The sequence below is a fragment of the Xiphias gladius genome, chromosome 11, assembly GCF_016859285.1.
Source record: "Xiphias gladius isolate SHS-SW01 ecotype Sanya breed wild chromosome 11, ASM1685928v1, whole genome shotgun sequence".
NCBI lineage: Eukaryota > Metazoa > Chordata > Actinopteri > Istiophoriformes > Xiphiidae > Xiphias > Xiphias gladius.
Genome location: NC_053410.1, coordinates 15,368,800 through 15,386,089, shown reverse-complemented (window position 1 = coordinate 15,386,089; position 17,290 = coordinate 15,368,800). Strand labels below are relative to the sequence as shown.

At 39.6% G+C, this 17,290-nt stretch overlaps 2 protein-coding genes across 4 annotated transcripts; both read right to left on the bottom strand.

Moving 5' to 3' along the window:
* Nucleotides 1-1,072: 1,072 nt before the first annotated feature.
* On the bottom strand, nucleotides 1,073-7,004 carry spef1 (sperm flagellar 1). Of its 2 annotated transcripts, none has more exons than XM_040138443.1 (7): nucleotides 6,821-7,004; nucleotides 6,525-6,636; nucleotides 5,437-5,584; nucleotides 5,216-5,261; nucleotides 4,063-4,147; nucleotides 3,858-3,966; nucleotides 1,073-2,521 (listed from the first exon to the last, which is right to left on the bottom strand). In XM_040138443.1, the coding sequence occupies exons 1-7, from the start codon at nucleotides 6,927-6,929 to the stop codon at nucleotides 2,417-2,419; spliced, it is 714 nt and encodes a 237-aa protein (XP_039994377.1). In that variant the 5' UTR covers nucleotides 6,930-7,004; the 3' UTR covers nucleotides 1,073-2,416. The 2 variants fall into 2 exon arrangements, with proteins under 2 accessions (XP_039994377.1, XP_039994378.1); XM_040138444.1 differs by having other exon boundaries at nucleotides 3,858-3,963.
* Nucleotides 7,005-7,122: 118 nt separating this feature from the next.
* On the bottom strand, nucleotides 7,123-16,650 carry adam8a (ADAM metallopeptidase domain 8a). Of its 2 annotated transcripts, XM_040138373.1 has the most exons (24): nucleotides 16,360-16,538; nucleotides 16,174-16,283; nucleotides 16,005-16,078; nucleotides 15,810-15,888; nucleotides 14,712-14,788; nucleotides 14,085-14,316; nucleotides 13,344-13,421; nucleotides 13,089-13,157; nucleotides 12,236-12,405; nucleotides 12,062-12,143; nucleotides 11,778-11,920; nucleotides 11,487-11,664; nucleotides 11,290-11,379; nucleotides 10,924-11,119; nucleotides 10,758-10,821; nucleotides 10,482-10,662; nucleotides 10,287-10,373; nucleotides 10,120-10,204; nucleotides 9,603-9,714; nucleotides 9,274-9,472; nucleotides 8,890-8,937; nucleotides 8,557-8,607; nucleotides 8,364-8,438; nucleotides 7,123-8,034 (listed from the first exon to the last, which is right to left on the bottom strand). In XM_040138373.1, the coding sequence occupies exons 1-24, from the start codon at nucleotides 16,430-16,432 to the stop codon at nucleotides 7,990-7,992; spliced, it is 2,598 nt and encodes an 865-aa protein (XP_039994307.1). In that variant the 5' UTR covers nucleotides 16,433-16,538; the 3' UTR covers nucleotides 7,123-7,989. The 2 variants fall into 2 exon arrangements, with proteins under 2 accessions (XP_039994307.1, XP_039994306.1); XM_040138372.1 differs by having other exon boundaries at nucleotides 7,123-8,438; nucleotides 16,360-16,650.
* Nucleotides 16,651-17,290: the final 640 nt, after the last annotated feature.

The following is a 17,290-nucleotide window of genomic DNA, read 5'->3' as shown; positions in this document are numbered from 1 at the left end:
TCTCCGAGTATATGATAGTAAATCTAGTCCCCAAACAGTCGCGTGATTCTGAATGTGATTCTGAATGTGATTCTGAATATGATTCATCAGCGGCAGACAGCGCCTGCATCAATGGCTGCTCTGTTTTGTAGTTTTCTCTTGCATTCCTATCCCGTGTGTGTGTGTGTGTTTGTTGATGAGATACACAGGCTCGTGCAAAGAGTATTAACTTTCTGTCTGACCCCCTCTACATTTCTCCGGTGATCCTCGGGATGGATTTTGTATTCATCGCTCGAGTCAGCTGCACATTTCTGGCTCTAAATCTTATTCTGTGCTGCATATGTGTCGTTTATGCGTGCTTTGCTCAACCTATTTGTGCTTCGTTTATTCTCATGTCATAAAGGTAAACTGCGTTCAAGGGGCACTCCATCAACTTTACACATAAAGGTCAGTTCACCCATCATGGGGAGTGCTGCTCAGCCTGGACAGGGCAGAGACCTGCATACACCAGGCCATGTTCTACAAAAACCTACATTAAAAGCTGGTGGCATGGAGTTTTAAAGATGAGGGCATTTAACAGGCAGAGAAGGTTTAACTGAGTTGCATTATGCTGCCAACATAATGTCCTGCTTATCCCATGTGATGTTGTTAGCTAAGTTTTGCTGCACTAAAGCATATGTTTGTTAGTTTTAGACTTAAAATAAATATGCTTAATTCCACAGTTTGACCTCTTTAAGAGTGGATTGCCAAAATGAATATTTGGGTTTGGTTTTGGACTGTGGATGTTCAGCAGAACAGGATGGGGATGTTTAAAGGGTGGGTTATATATAATTATGTTTCATGCTCATTCAGTAAGAATATCGTGGCATATATTTGAAATGGAACCATTTATTATGTTAAGTGGGTTAGCAGCAGCTGGACGCTCAGTGATTCACTACACATGTTCAGGGAGATGGGATATGTTGCTTTATATGAAAAAAATACCCCAAAAATATAGAATGAAATTACAACACGTGGAAACAAAATGACATTTTATTGCAGGCGTTACAGACTTGTGCAGACTATAGCACTTGAAAAGTGCTATATCAGTCTAACCCATATTTACACTGCATACTGCATATAATACATGCATCACAGTGTCCTTTATTCCAGAATGTACAGTAAAACTAATTTGTGATAATCTATAAGAGTGTGACAAGAGCGTAAACGCGGTCTACGTGGAGTGACAAAAGATTCTTAGCTATCGATACTAAAAAATGTTAGATTTGTATCTGTTCTATTGCTTCAAGCTTGATAATAGTGATTGATGAGGTGATATGGAGGTGATCAATACAACAGAGCTCAGTCACAGCAGCAGGCAGCTGGTGAAGATCAGCTGCTCCAGAAAAAGCTCAGCAGGACGCCGGTCTCCTGTGGCTCTACAACCAACAGGGGGGGCAGGATCAAAGACAACACAGGGGCAGACTTACACCGACTGACACGCACCCCCGGGTCTTAATGGTAAAGTGACAATACAGAGCAACCCGCCTAACCCCATCTGACCGGCATGAGCTGATACTTCAGAGAGTGACGCAAACTTTACATATTAACAGACACAACCCAGGCTGTGATCCCAATCTTTGACAGAGGAACAAGCGTTTCATAGAAAATTACTTGGAAGGAAGTGAGAGTCATAGTGCAAGAACCTCACACTGCAAATTGCGCTGCAATTTGGTTTGCAGCAAGCTGATTAATTCCAAAGTTTCAGATCTCTGCTCTAATTATAGGCCACACTCTGCTCATATTTAAAAAGACATTTTGGAACGTTAGAGTGGTCAGTTGAGTAATTGAGCACTTGGCAGTCAGAAGTCATTGGCTGTGTGAAGGCACAGAAAGCAAAGAAGACACTAGACACGTTATGAAACTCTATGGAAAACACATTCTACACACTCTTCTCACAGAAGCAACTATTTATAAGATGTTCCATAAACAGGCTACAAATATCACTTATAGTAGAATCTCATTGACCTGAACATCCAATTAGTGAAAACAAGGACTGTGCAATAACTGCTGGTTCAATTCAAAAATATTTCTATTATAGAGAAAACAGTTGTTCCACTGCCCTTGTTAAATCATGCTGTATTATTACTTGTATTACTTGTATTTCTCAATGGTGAATAGAGCAACGGATGTTAAATGGAAGGAAATTACCAAACCCCTGCTGTTTCATCACAAAAACAAACCTTACTTAGAAAAAGAGAGTCAAATGACGCATCTCAACAGGTGTGATGCATTTTAGCAGGTAGGACAATGATCTCAGAAGTTTATAGGAACTGACTAAAATTTTTAACAAAGTAAGAGTTTACTGGAGTTGATGTTACAGGGTTATATCTCCGAACTACTATAACAAATTCTCTGTCTGAATGTGTGCTACATATTGTTGTTGTTCGTGTTTGTATCAGCCTTTGGCTTTGTATGTCTCCAGATGCCGCGTCAGGTCCTCAATACGCATGTCCTTCAAGTGAACCAGATGCTCTAACCTGTTCACTTTCATCTGCAGGATCTACACACACACACACACACACACACAAACACACACGCATGCACACACAAGAGGATGCAAAAGGAAGTGTTGAAGCCAGAGGTGGAAAGTAACTAAGTATATTTATTCAAGTACTGTACTCAAGTACAATTTTGAGGTAGTTGGTACTTTACTTGTGTACTTGCACTTTATGCTCCTTTATACTTCCACTCCACTACATTTTCTGAGGGAAATATTGTACTCTCTACCCCACTACATTTATCTTAAAGGTTTAGTTACTAGTTACTTTTCAAATGAAGATTTTACACAATGGATAATGTAACAAGCTTTTAAGATAGACACATTGTTGAAGACAAAACTAGTGGCTTCCAACCATTTGGCTTCTGACGTCTTACAAAAATCAGTGTGTAGTCGGGGTCACATTTCAGATGTCTGTGAGTTGTTAACAGCTCCACCAAATAGAGATTTTTCCCCCTAAACTTCTCAAATGGTTTCCTTTCCATAAATGTTCATGGATCCAATGTCTCACCAAAAAACAAAGATTAGAGAAAAGGACCAACAACTGAAAACAGATTTATCAGGACTTTTTTCTTCTTTCCTCTTCCATGAATCATCTCCCGACCCGTCACATTTATCTACTGTCCCTGTATATAAAACTGTATATAAAGTAGTTCAAACCAGCTGCACCTACAGCAGCTACAACAGTAACATGTTGCTACACACTGATGCTTCAGTATTAATCATCTAATAATATATCAGTCAGAGGGACCAAACCTCTGACTGTATGAAAGTACTTTAAACTTTAAAACTTTGACTACACTTCGTTGCTAATACTTTTGTGCTTTGACTTAAGTAGGATTTTCATGCAGGACTTTTACTTGTAATGGAGTACTTTTACATAGCTTTATTGTTACTTTTACTAAGGACTTATTATGGATCTGAATACTTCTTCCACCACTGTGTGACTTATCTCATTGATGAAAACTTCCTAAACCTTGAGGTGTTGCAAATTTGTGTCATTATTTGCATCTGTCTTAACACGCAGATGTGTCCAAAGATGGAGAAGCAAAAAAAAAGTTACATCCGCTGAGCAGATACTGACTCATTGACCACTGCTGACACAGCTTATGACGCACACACACACACACACACACACACCTAAAATTCTCTCACTTCCTCTCTCTCTCTCACACACACATCTGCAACAACATTAAAGGTGCTATGACTGTATGACAAAGCTCTTCCCATACATAATATTAAAACAGAAGACAATTTTGTTTGCAGATGTTGTACCAGTCAGCAGAGCGTTTCCTGCATTCAAGTGAGTGAATGTGTGTGTGTGTGTATGTGAGTATACCTCCACAGTCTCCTTCAAAGCCATGACAGCTTGCTCTTTTTCCTGCAGGATCATTCGGAGAGATGGGTCCATGTCTGTGTAAAACTGCACCGTGTGCTGTGGTTTACTCCTCAAAAAACACACAAACCAACAAAAGATGTTATTACTGTAATAAATACCACTATTGATTCTTTAAATCAAATTAAAAGCAACATGTTGGTCATACCCATTTCTTAGTCTGCTCTTTTCATCTTTTTTCATCTTTTCCCCTTCCAGCTGAGCCAGAAGTTTTGCTTCGGTCTGATGAATATCTGAAAACAACAAAACAAAAGTGTACCATTTCTCCACCTATAGTGTGACTGAAAACTCTGCTGTCATTGGAAACCTGCAGGAATTCATCTAATTAACCTTATCTGACACAACTAGGGTAAAGGGAGGAGGATAAGAGGCAGATATTTGATGACCACAAGCGAAGGAGAGGCACAGGGACGTAAGATTATAAGATGGGGGAAGAGAGTCCAGCAGGCCATCTGGTGATGTTGGGAGCTGATATGAGGACCTGAGCTATGTGTCTGATAGTGGATGAGGTGTAGATGGAACAAGAAAGAGCAGAGGGAGGAGGTGGTAGTCTGAGGTCAGCTTTCCATGGTAGTTTCAGGTGTGGGAAACGGAGGAGGAGCACATCCATGATTCACTCCCTAAAGGCCATGGCATTCTCTAATCAGTCCTCTCTGATTTTGTTAAATGTAGGCATGATTGTGTGTGTGTGTGTGGTCACTGATATCTCTGGGACAGATTAGCATTAACTGAGAGTTGTTAGCAGGGCACAAGCGCCGACCATATCAGGAGAGGTTAGAGAAGGCAGGAAGCACAGATGATCATTTCACAAGTAGAATCAGCCTTCACAGCAGTCACCATAATGCCTCTCAGACACAAAAAACACCTCAGTGGGTGTTGAATATGCTGATTTTGTGTTTGTCAGCTCACCAGCAGATCCAGCACCGTTAAAAACTGTGTAAAATTATACCTTCTAATTTTGGACTGTACAGCTTCAGTCAGGGTTATAGACTGACTGTATCAGCTACAGTAATACACTCCATAAATGGATATATCATTCACAAGACATAAGGCCAAAACGTCCAACGTCATCATAATCTTGTTAATTCAGCAGTTTCGGTTTATGTAATCCACTTGATTTTACTGATATCATTGCAGTTTTGTAACTTCTAATAACTTTCATAACAGTTGTCTAATGTGAATTAAGGTCAAATATGCCACCAGACAGAGGATAATATTTTTAAGATTACAAATTTTTGGATTTTGTTTTCGGTTAAAAGAAAAAAAAAAAAATTTTAGGGTTTGTGTAAATGCCACTCTACCTGCAAGAGGTTTCTCATGGTTCCTGGTCTCAAAGTATTCCAAATCCTGAGTTTAAAAAAAAAAAAAAAAAAAAAAAAATTGTTCTAAATGTGGTGATTTTTCTTTGCTCAAATCTGCTGAGGGCAGCTTTATGATTCACATGGATGAAAGCGGACCACAGTAATTAATATTTTGCGATGTAAGTCTCTAAGCATACGCATGCATAATATACAGCACACACCAGTGTATTGTCTGTGGCGTGTTCCAGTTTCTTGTTTATCTTCTCCCTTAGGGCGCTCAGTACGGGCTCTATCACTCCCGAAGCGCTCAGTACAATCCTCTTCACTGTCTCCTCGGGTACATGAAAGTTCAGCTTGGAAAGCACCTTTCTGTCCACAGGAAAAAACAAACAAACAAACAAACAAACAAAAACAAAAAACACAGATGTTTCTCATTTACAAAACTAGTTACATTAGGAAGTCCTGGTTGAATGGGATTTAACTGATGATGCACCTTGATGATTAACACCATAGGGGCCAATATTTTTACAGTGAAGTCCCATAAATCTATTGCTGGCTATGTGGCCAGCAAGATGAAGAGTGGGTGTGTGTTGGACGGGTTCTGACTGCCAGATGCAGATGCCAATGGTAGCACTCAACAAAAAGTGTTTACGGCAGCATTTTATCGAAAAGCAAAACCTTACGCAGTGTCTGTCATTTCTATTACGAAATATCATTTGGGATTATAAACTCTCTTTGAGCGTGTGTCTGTATTAAAATGTTCTGGGAAAAATGTGGACATATTAACAAAGTCAGATAGTGAACATTTCTAATTTTTCGAGCTGAGGGGTAGTGCTTGTGTGACCTACACACAACACCTCCTATCCTGGCAACACTTTTCTTTAAGTCCCACTATTTAGCTTTTATATACAAACAGTTAATAGTTTACACACTATAATGGAGCTGTAGGCACATTTGTAAGGGTTTATAAATGTACAGTAATTGTCAGCATTTGTAAATTCTCCAACAATGACATATTTTATATTATTACAGCTGTGGTCTATTAAATTGTCATCCATTATCTGTCCTTACATCAGCCTCCACTTATAGGTCGCTACAGGAGGAGTTGTAGTCTTTAACAAATACATTAATGAACACTTAGATCTGCTCACAACTACATCATTGTCTGTTATGAAGCTTTTTTTTTTTTTTTTTTTTACATCTTTATATACTGATAACAAATGATACATAGGAGGTCCACATCCACCCTCACCAGATCCATACATGCAGTTTGAGTAAACAAATAAATAAAAACAACAGGTTTTCTTGCCTGTTGAGGAGGTTCCAGTTACTGAGCTTCTGCGGTGTGGAGTTTGCAGGAATATAGTTGTGCAGGTCAACAAGCTTTGGGAGGAAATATTTTACAACCTCAGCAGCCATCACTGCAGAGGGTTCAGCAGAGGGGCAGTCAGTCCACAAGTAAATGCGCGAACAAACAGACATTTGAGCTGATTAACCACCTAAACTAGATGATTGTAGCTGGAGATAGTACAGGACAAAAATGCTGACGTTCTAGCTACCACCTCCCTGTGAACTGCTAGCAAAGCCATAGGCTAATTCAACTACCTCCGTCGCTGAAGTCTCGTGTGATGTGTCTTTTTGGCCGGGACAGAGGTATTTTGTCTATCCATGCGTACAAATCCTGCAGTTCCTCTTCGTTCAGTTCTCGATCCATTATTCTTAAAGCGACATCTGTTTCGGGAGAGTTTGTAAAGATCAAAACTGTTTTACCGAGCTAGCTTGCTAGCTTCTCTGGAGACAGTTTGTTTAAGGCGTTGCTAGGTGACCGCTGATTTACCTAGGCAACACAGATTATGGCGACAGAAAGAAAAAGAAAAATGACAGAAACGCTGACTGACTGCGGTGGTTCACTTTTATTGTAAGCTTTATTTTAACAGACAAAAAGTAGATCTCAATAAATAGAAACGTTCAAATAAGTTCAGTTCAAAGTTTGAAGAAAAAGAATCAATGCAGTATCCTCAGTGTATAGAAAGGCCTCAGTCATTGGCATTATGAGTGAAGCGGTTTGATCATGTCTGCTGCATAGAATATGCAATAAAAAATCCCTTCAACGATAACAATTAATATATATCAAGTCAACACACCAAACAAAACAGCTGCATGTAACAATTCAGTCCCATAAAGTCAAGCATACCTGGCTTAGTACAAAAAAAGTTCAAGAGAAAGATAGGATTTTTGTGGTTCATCCTTAATTTAAAAAACTGTAAAGTGCCAATGTTGGTGCCACATTTTAAAAACCCTTAACAACATTATTTACTAGAAAATCAGTACCAAAACCATGTGAGGGACAAGTAACAGTAAAACAGTTAAATTAAAACAATTGCCTCAAAAAGAGTTCACATATCCTAGGATCAAGGCAGTGACATTTCCCTAAAAAAATTAGAAAAAAAAAAAGTTCATCATGGCAGCATAGCCATTTGTCGTTTGTAAAGCACAGACTTGACGTTGAGCTTGCTAATCACAGCTTCAGGTTTTCATCAGCGTACTGAAGGCCTACATAAGCAAGTGACAGATGGCGGGAATCCTCAGGAGGACCATAAGTGACAGGAAAGCTCTCACATTTAAGGTTGCTGATCCTTCAGTGGATCGTGTTTCCACTTTAAACCAGACAAGCGTCTCCTGTGAGGATCTTCTAGGTCCTACTAGGTGGGACAAACACATTGTCCTCTGTCAGAGGATCTCATTGTTGACACCATTCTGAATTATTCCCTCTGTTATCTGGGCCTGCTGGGGGGAATCAGGGCAGCTCTCTCTGCAAGCTAGAAAAACAAATACTGTTAGCGCACATACTTTTGATGAGCTTCTCTTAGCAAAACTGCAATTTTCTTTCTCCGAACTCCATCTTAAGTGTAGATTATTATTCCACTGTGTCTGACTCTTAGCTATTCAGTGGTGGCCAAGAGAGTTTATGTGCTTATGAACTCAGTAACAGTGAGCCACTGCTTGTTCATTGCACTGCTATGTTAGGACAATGCCTAAAACCACAGACGTCTTTATAAATGTGAATGCCCTGAATAACATTAAGCATGTTTGAATGCCAAGGATTTAGGAAAGTCCGGCTGACTCTTGCTGCTGTCTGAATACATACCAGCTGAGTGTGTGGCAGCGGGACTGCAGAGGGCTTTGGCTTCACTGGAGGCATTGGAGGCTTTGGCTTCAAGATCTTAGAGAGCAGATGTTCACATTTCAAATAAGAGGCAATGGCAAGACCAGTTAAATGTATGAATGCAAATATATGAAAGTTGTGGGTAAAGTCACTTGTAATGGCCTGTAACTTTTACCGATTTTGCTGCGAGTGGTGGCAGAGGTCTGGATGGAGGTAGTGGCTTAGCCTGATGAAAAAATTATAATAACAATTAATACATCATTTAACAAGAGCAAACAGATAGTGTTCTGAAAATGAAAATATGAAATATTGCCAAATTCTTTATGCAGTTTTGCCTCAGTATAGATTGGCTTCCTTGAAACAGTTGGTGGCTGCACGAATGGCCTTACAACGTTAAGATATAGATTTATTTACTGGTTGAAACACAGTAGACACCTGAACAATAAGGACAATTCTACATATAAATTATTCTGCATTTAAATACAGACAAAACAGTAGATCAGATTACCTGTTGAGTCTTTGATGGCTGAGGTACAGCTGGCACTTTCTTGGGCGGCTGTAAAGAGAGATGAGTCATAGCAAAAGCTTGATTAGTTTTTAGCCATAACCCTTACTGGTTTTTGCAGTTTCAATACAATAATGATCTGTTTTTAATTAAGAATCAGACCCCTGTAGCTCATTGGTCATCAATTTGTGGCTCAGGGACATTTTCTGTGGCTACTCAAAACTAATCATCACAGTGACATGGATTCACATACCAACTGTGGTTGTCACAAATGGAAATATCACATCTAACATAGACTAAAAGATAAAAAGCTAACACATACAGTGTTAGTGCCAGTGTATAACTACTCTCTGGTGTGGAAGCTGTTGGATCAAAATGGAAGCTCACCTCTGGGGCTGCTCTGCTGGGTTTTGGTGCTCCAGTATGTGGTCTGGCAATAGCAGAAGACAGAGGTTCACAAGCTTGAGTGGCCGAAGACTCCACAAATGTAGGCTGGCTGATGTGTGTGGTCCCAAGACGAGGGTTGCCTCGTGTACTGCTCGGATGAAACAATGGGTTGGATTGTCCTGAGGTAGACTGAAGGTATCTGTAAAGAAATACACACAGAAGCTAAAATTAAATATGGAAAAGATATAAAGTTTTGTCTTTATATTTTCATGTACATACAGTAGTGATCTAACAGAGAGTGAAAAAAAAGGAATAACTTCTTTCTGTACCTCTTTGCAGGTCGACCTTTTCTGATGCAGCACATCAAACTCCCAATAACCAGGACGAACAGCAGAAGTAGGCCAACTACCAGTGACACAATGAACACCACCAGACTTGACTCTGCACACAAACACACACACACACACACACACACACATTGATTGTGACAATATTCTTTTTTTGCTCAAGGATGAGAATGTAACAGTTTTCATGACATGCTCATGCAACAAAAAAACGTATGTAAACGCATTAATGCATTTATAGAGACTAACAGGAGAATTTCATTAAATTGCTGTCTGTTTGTGTTCATCAGCACAGAGCACAATTGCTTGAGAGTCTATGAGAAATCTATTCCAAATATTAAATCTTGGTGAAAAACAGAGCATTAGAGGAACAGACACAAACAGTCATGCGTAAAGCATGGTCATTAAAAAGGTCAAGAATATAAAGAGGCAGATACACGGACGCTGATGATCAGTGCTTGCATGTTCATGTGAGGACACACAAGCATACTATGAACAATACCTTTAGACAGCTCTGACTGCAGCACGTCACAGAAAGGTGGGGCCCAGCCAGGGTCGCAGTGACACTTATTCTCGTGGTCACAAACCTGTCAGAAATCACACTCACTCAGTTATACTGTCATGGCTCTACAGTGCTCCAAAGTGTTGTGAGGTAAACGTATTTTTTACCCCGTGGTTGTTGCATTTGGCGGAGCAGGTATTTGTTCCGTACACTTTTATGTTTTCGATGTTTTGACACCGTTGATTGTAGCATACCTGAAAGACACAAAAGACACTGTGAGGACACTGACACCATTCACAGATCTGCTGTCCATGGAGGTTTTTGTTCATGATGTCAACAGAAACACGGTCAGTTTTCTTTACCATGTTGTTGCCACACTTGGTGCCGGTAGGTACCTTCCCCAGATCTGCAGGGTAGTTATCTTCAGGCTTTATAGTTGCTTCATTGCATATTCCTCCATTTCCTACATTGTGAATGGATTTACTGGATGTAACTGGAAACTCCCAGCCTCCAGAACAGAAAAGTGTCCCACAAGAGTGATCTCTGTAACCAAAAACCACAAACCAATAATCCTAAAAACCAACAATACCACACTAATATGCACTATTACAGTTCATTTTTGGCTTGTGACTACATACCTTGAACATCTCTGGCTAAACAGTGTTTTTCTGCAGAAGCAAGCATCTGCACCTACTTTAGCATCTGAAAAGAATTATAATGAAAAAGATGGTTGCAGATGTAAGAGTCTTCATGTATCCAAATCAAAGCAGATCTAAACCAAACTGTAATTCACTTGTGTTTTACCTGGTCCCCAGAGTCTCTTGCAGTGTTCTTGCTGTGAAGGACACTGTCCATTGTAGCAGTAGCCTTTTCCACGGTTGCAAGGCTGGCCATTTTGGGTGTAGGTGTCATTCGGACATGAGCCAGAGAGGCCAGTGCAGTATTCTGCCAGGTCACAATCTCCTGTCTTTAGGCGGCAGATGCTGCCTGTCGGTTTTATCTGCAGAGTGGAGAGAAACACGGTGATGGTGATGCAGTGACTACTGAAATATGTAAACTTTTACATAACCAGCCAGACGGCATAGTCACACAGTGTCTAGCTATATGGTAACACATTTAGTATCAGTGTGACTTCACTCATCTAGAGAGGACATTATGAGTATGACTTACTTGGCAGTTGTGGCAGCACTCTCCCTCTGCACACTGGGCTCCTGCATTAAGCTTGCAGGTAGTGGCATTGCAGCAGGGATTCTTGCATTCCTATGAGGCGGACAGAAGGGTGCAGAATATTACGATTCAGTCTCCTTTGTGTGCTTTGTTTGCGTGACTGTATCTAGGCACCCTGTGTGAGTGTAGCATGCACAAACCTCTACAGTGCCACAGTCACAGTCCTCTCCAGGCTCCAGGAAGGCATTCCCACACACTGGCCCTCCATAGATGCGATCAGTGGAGGGAGTATCCAGCAGACAGGGAGGGTTCACCTTCTCCAATAGCCTGCTGAGCTGCTGCTGACTGCAGCTGCTGAACAGCTGCGGATACACAAGGCTAGAAGAAGAGGTAGCAGGAACAAGAAAAAAGAAAGTAAATATTAGCTTTATTTTGGGTTTAAGAATAGTAGATTTGAGAGAGTTTATGTGCAGGTGTGAACCTGAGCTTACCCAACACTCTCAGCCATGATGCACCCTTGCTTCGATTCGACGGATTCACAGACACAGTTTTCAGTATCATGGGACAAGCCCAGGTTGTGACCCATCTCATGTGCAATAGTAGACGCCACTCCCACTGGGTTACTGTTATGGTCCTATGTGTATAGTAGACAAAAGTGGAGTAGAACTCAAATTATTATCACATGATCCCTTTTCATTTCCTTCTAATTTTTGTATTTTTTTTTATACAGAAATTTTACATTTACACATTTATTAAACAAAAAAAGTATACTTACTTCATTGACAGCTCCAGAGTTAGCGGTGCACATTGCATTGGTGTTTGCTAAGCCGACGGTGGAGCCAATAAAATCCACACCTCTGAAAAAAATTTTTAGACACCAGTTCTAACCGATTGACAGATTTTGGAATTGTTTTTTATTAGTGGGAAGCTGAAGGCAGCTGCATCTTACGTGATGAACTGTGCGTTGTCGTGTTTGATCCTCGGCAACAAGCTCTGCTTACGCCACGCGAGGAAGCGATCGAGGGTGAGCTCAGGGGAATTGCTGACCTCCATCTGATCTCTGTATGACCAGATATCCAGACCGACCAGCATAACACGAACACCCACGGGGCGATATAGCTGAAAAAGAGCAGCATGTTATCACAAAGTGGAAAGTGGAAATTCCTATAAAGCTGAATGAGTTATCAGGTAAATAGTTCAAAACAGCATATTTGAATGTGAAGGGGTCAGACGGGCGATGTTACAAATTACAGAGCCAATGGTCTTATCGATAATCCTGTCACAGGAAGACACTGTTTGGTCTAGTGCTGTCCTTCATGTTGGCCCTACTCTTTCAAAGATTGTGTGAAAATTTTCAGCTTAGGTGAGAAATTCACAGTTAAAGTTTCACAGTGAGAGAACTTTTCATTCCTTTTATTGGTTTAATTCCAGGCCTCAAAGAACAAATAGTATCAGGACAGATTTCTTGAATTCAATCCACAGTGAAAGTGAAGTGTAGTGGAGTGCTTGACAGGTGGCTGTGCTGCATTGTGAGAAAAAATTTTTTTTCTTTTCTGCAGTCAGTGAAAATAAACTAAATTACTAAATTACTGGTAAAAATAGGTTGAATGCTTATTATATCCAGAGGAGAAATTACATGAAATTACACAAAATTAGGCTTTTACACTCATGAGAAGTTCAGAGTGCTCTTGTTTTATAGTCTCGGCTAATTTTCTCCCAAGATCATAGGATTTTTTTTGCTGTGCAAAAATATAACAGTGTTGAACCATTTAACTGAAAGACTAACAGAGAAACAAACATACCTTGTCCACATGGTTTGCTATTTCAAGCATCCTGGTCTGTATTTTCTTCTCACTTTTAAACTTCTTATACTAAAAAGAAATTATTTTTTAAATTAGTAATAAAATCTCAGACAGACATTTCAACAGTGCCTCAGATATAAAACATAATCATTCCACTTCTTGAGGGAAAAGTGTATTACTGATAAATATCATCGATAGGCTATATCTACAATAACAGACAGACTCAGTCAGAGACAGGAAAATAGGGAATCAAACCTCCGAGTGGTCAACCACCAGAACCAGCTCCACTGTCCTGGGTGTTACTGTATGGTCTTTGGTCTGGGCCCTGCTTTTCTGAATAACACAAAAGGTGGAAAATATTATAATTCAATAACAATACAACCCAATAATCGACTGTGTTTTTGTGTAGAGTTTTAGTGTTTGATAGTCAACTGTACTGTAGCAACAAATAGAGTATTACAATGATCCTACAGAATTTATTTGATGCCAAAGTATGACATTATCTATTGAAATATGCAAAATGATGTTTCCATGTTGAAGTGAACTGTCACTTTCCAAATATGTTAAAATCAATCTATTATGTCTCTCTTCCTTGTGTTCCCCAGTTTTCATTCCCTTTGTTTTACCTTAATTTGTTTATTGAAATTAATCCCAATGTGAAGTGCAACAACAACTTTGGAATTTTTAAATGATTTTAACTAATTTTTTAGCTCTCATGTTGTTTGACTTTGAAAATATCAAGGGGAGAGTGTTTGTTTTTTTGTCATAAATTACTGAAATTTCTGTGATACAGAACTGTTTATCGTGATGAGTTACAGAGGTGTTTCAAATAGAAGTATTTTACTGCATGTAACTTTTCTTGTTTTTTGCATAAAATCGTCAAATGTAAGAATGCAGCACAAAATATTGGTTATCAGAAGTCTCAGTACAAAAATATCAGCTATAGATTTCAAACCCTGGTGTATATGAGTATATGTCCACGCTGTGTCTCTTTACCAGACTGCCAAACTGGAACAGTCTAGACGCACGAGCTCCATGATCATAGAAAGTGGTCGTGTTTCCATGGGAACAGGAGCTCCTCTTCCTCCTCAGGTGTTTGTAGTTGTAAACAGCATGAAGTCTCTTGTCACTGTGAGCTTCAGAGCTCTGGCTGTCGTCCTGCTGTCCCACCTCGGCACCGGGCAGAGGTTCAATAAGGTACATCTGGTCCTGGAGAAGCACAAACCCCCTGCAGTGCAAAACAGGAGCTTCAGAGTGGTAGGAGGCAGTTTAACTAATCATAAGACAGACTTTGTTTATTGTACTTTTACTTTCCACACCTTTTGACACTAACATGTCTTTTACATCAAACAGAAGGCAGCTTTAATTAAAGAAGTCTGCCTGATTGAGTTACAGGTTTTCAGCACTACATGCAGTCTTAATGGTCTGCATGAGGGAGGAAATGGGTGCTGAGGGAGTGATCGTTTCTTTGGATTAGGCCTGCTAGTTATGAGTCACAGCAGGAGACTTACTGTCCCAAGTGATCATGTGTTTCATTTGATTTGACACTCTATTTAGGGAAACAATCGCTTTTTTGTAATAAGAGATAAAGGATGAAATAGATTTACATCCAGCATTACTAACTTTATTCCAGAGCACAGTCCCACACTGGCCGATGAGTCCTCCACTCCCACAATGTGTCCATGGTAGTAGCAGTGAACCTGAGCAGACATCCATCATTTGTCAGAGAATCAGTGGGGTGATTTCACACTCACACGATGGTTTTCTTTAATCTGCCAAATATCTTAAGACCAGTGTAGAAATGTGGTCTCATCTGAAGAAGATATATTGTTGTGTGTGCATGTATGTATGTGTGTCGTGCTCAGAGGGAATGACAGTCTAGACCCTATATGTCAATTCCTCCTCCATGTAATTCTCAGAAATTTAGAGTGTGTGGTAAGACTTCTTGTAATGATGAGCTTTGTAGTTGAGGAAATTATAAAAAGTTTAAAGTTTATCATGATATCTGATATTATGAAATAAGCAGCGTAAAATGTCCGTAACGTGAAGAAGATGACGATGACTGGAATCCGTAGGAATTAATTGCGAAATATGAATTGAATTACTTTTGTATGTTTTCTTATTTGTGTTGCAGAGCCCTGAAAAAAGTTCCTGGCAAGGCTACTACGCTTGTTGTATTTTGGAAATACTGTAACCATAAGTACAGGCAAAATTTCAAGATCAAATTTCTCAGTGGAAGATATGAGTTTTACAAATCCAGTTTCTTATATTTAACAGATCAAAGCCGGGGCTTTTTTTTAGGCTGACAACAATAAAATCAGACCAGAAGTTAAGAAAAGTACCCAGCACAGGAAGGCAAATGCAAAAAAACCGACTGAAACTGCATAATAAGGTGATACAGGATATCCTGCATTTAATTCACTCAATATACTAGTCTGATTTTAGACCTCTGAATCATCCACATCAATGATTTATTCAGTGATTCAAATAGGATTTATGATGTGAAAATAAATGGCAATTCAGTCTGATTATTAGGCTGAGGATACTATATATACACACACACAAAAAAGCATACAATCAAAATTTTAATAATAGAGGCAACTGTTTCTGATAGACTCAACTAATACAAAGATATAGCCCATTATAATGCAGGCTGATCATGAATACAGGGATTATGTTACTTTTTGTGAAACTGTAGTGAAAGAATGCAAAGCTACATACCCCATGATCTGGAGTAGTTGTGACTTGGGTGCCCTGATCAGAATAGTGTGTCACAGAAAAGTTTTTCCCGATAAGATCTCTGAAAAGAACAGTTTAAAAAAAAAAAAAAAAAAAGTCATTAATACTGATAGATCAAGAAAGAAAGTACGGTATGTGTAGACCTACAAAGTAACAAAAAAAAAAAAAAAATCTTACTTGTTCCTTTCCAGATGCAGTGTGTAGTTTTGCCCTGCAATTGTCAAAGAGTACTGGAGCACATCAAGGTATGTCTACACATACAGAGCAGACGAGACTTTAATGCATTCCTCAAAAGATTAAGCATGATTTTTACATATAAAATTAAAATTATACAGTAGTGTGTTACCTGATTTGTAGCACCATCATTAATGAGAGATGAATCCTTCAGCCTCTGAGGTATCACTGTTTGATACTTCACCACATGAGGTAGAGTCCTTACACTGCCCGCAATTATCCCTGCAAGGAGGAACACTTCATGAGACAAGAAAGAAAGAACGAAATAACGAAATAACGAAAGAAAGAAAACTCGTACCCCATGAGAAGAAGAAAATCCCTAAGAAATATCCAGTATATAGCATGTTGCTCTGTCGGAAGGACTCTGTCATTGTGCGCCTCGCAGTGAGAGGTAAAGAGCGAGAGTCATCAGCTCCCCGCCCCTCTCTGCTGTGCAATATCCTGAAAAAGGCTGAGTCTCAGGAGCCACATGAGTCACTGTAGAAAAGTTAAACGTTGTCGTTCTAAAATAAAAACCAACTTTGTGAGTTGCTGAGTGAGCAAATGACCAAGTGACAGACGCGATTTTCAAGAGAAAATGTGACAACGCTGAGACTTTTTTCTCTGATTACACATAGGTTCTAACCTATTTTTACCCATTTGCCACTCATAGGCCACGCAGACATTTCCGTACCAACTGGCAACTAGGTTAACACTGACGTTCAGCTGCACGTAGACATATTTTATTGGGAAGGTCAAAAGCGATCGACTACAGGACACTCTTTATTTATTAACTATTAAATACCCAGTACACATGATCCAATAACTCTCCACTGCTGCGAACGGCTGACCCAGTAGAGCCTCAGTGGCCTTTGTTGCCACCTACTGTTCGAATGGCCGTTTAGTCAGAGCGTTTGTGTTTTCGTATATTTCCCTGTAAAACCGCATAGAAAAATTAGATTGAGTTGCAAAATGCAGCATGTTTTTTCACGTTCTGCTTGTGATCGGAAAAGTGATAAGCACCAAAGGTGTATAAAAATCACAGAAAATAGTGAGATGCCCTCCCTTCAACCATTGTGATAATTTGATTGCACATTAATATTCAGAGTGTGGGCAAACTAACCACTATATAATTATGAAGATTTTGACGCGGGGGCTTGTATACAAGACTGGTAAAAATGCAGCAGCTACATTAACCCTTACTTATCAGTGTATGTTCGGTAGTCATGCACAATAATATAAAATACATT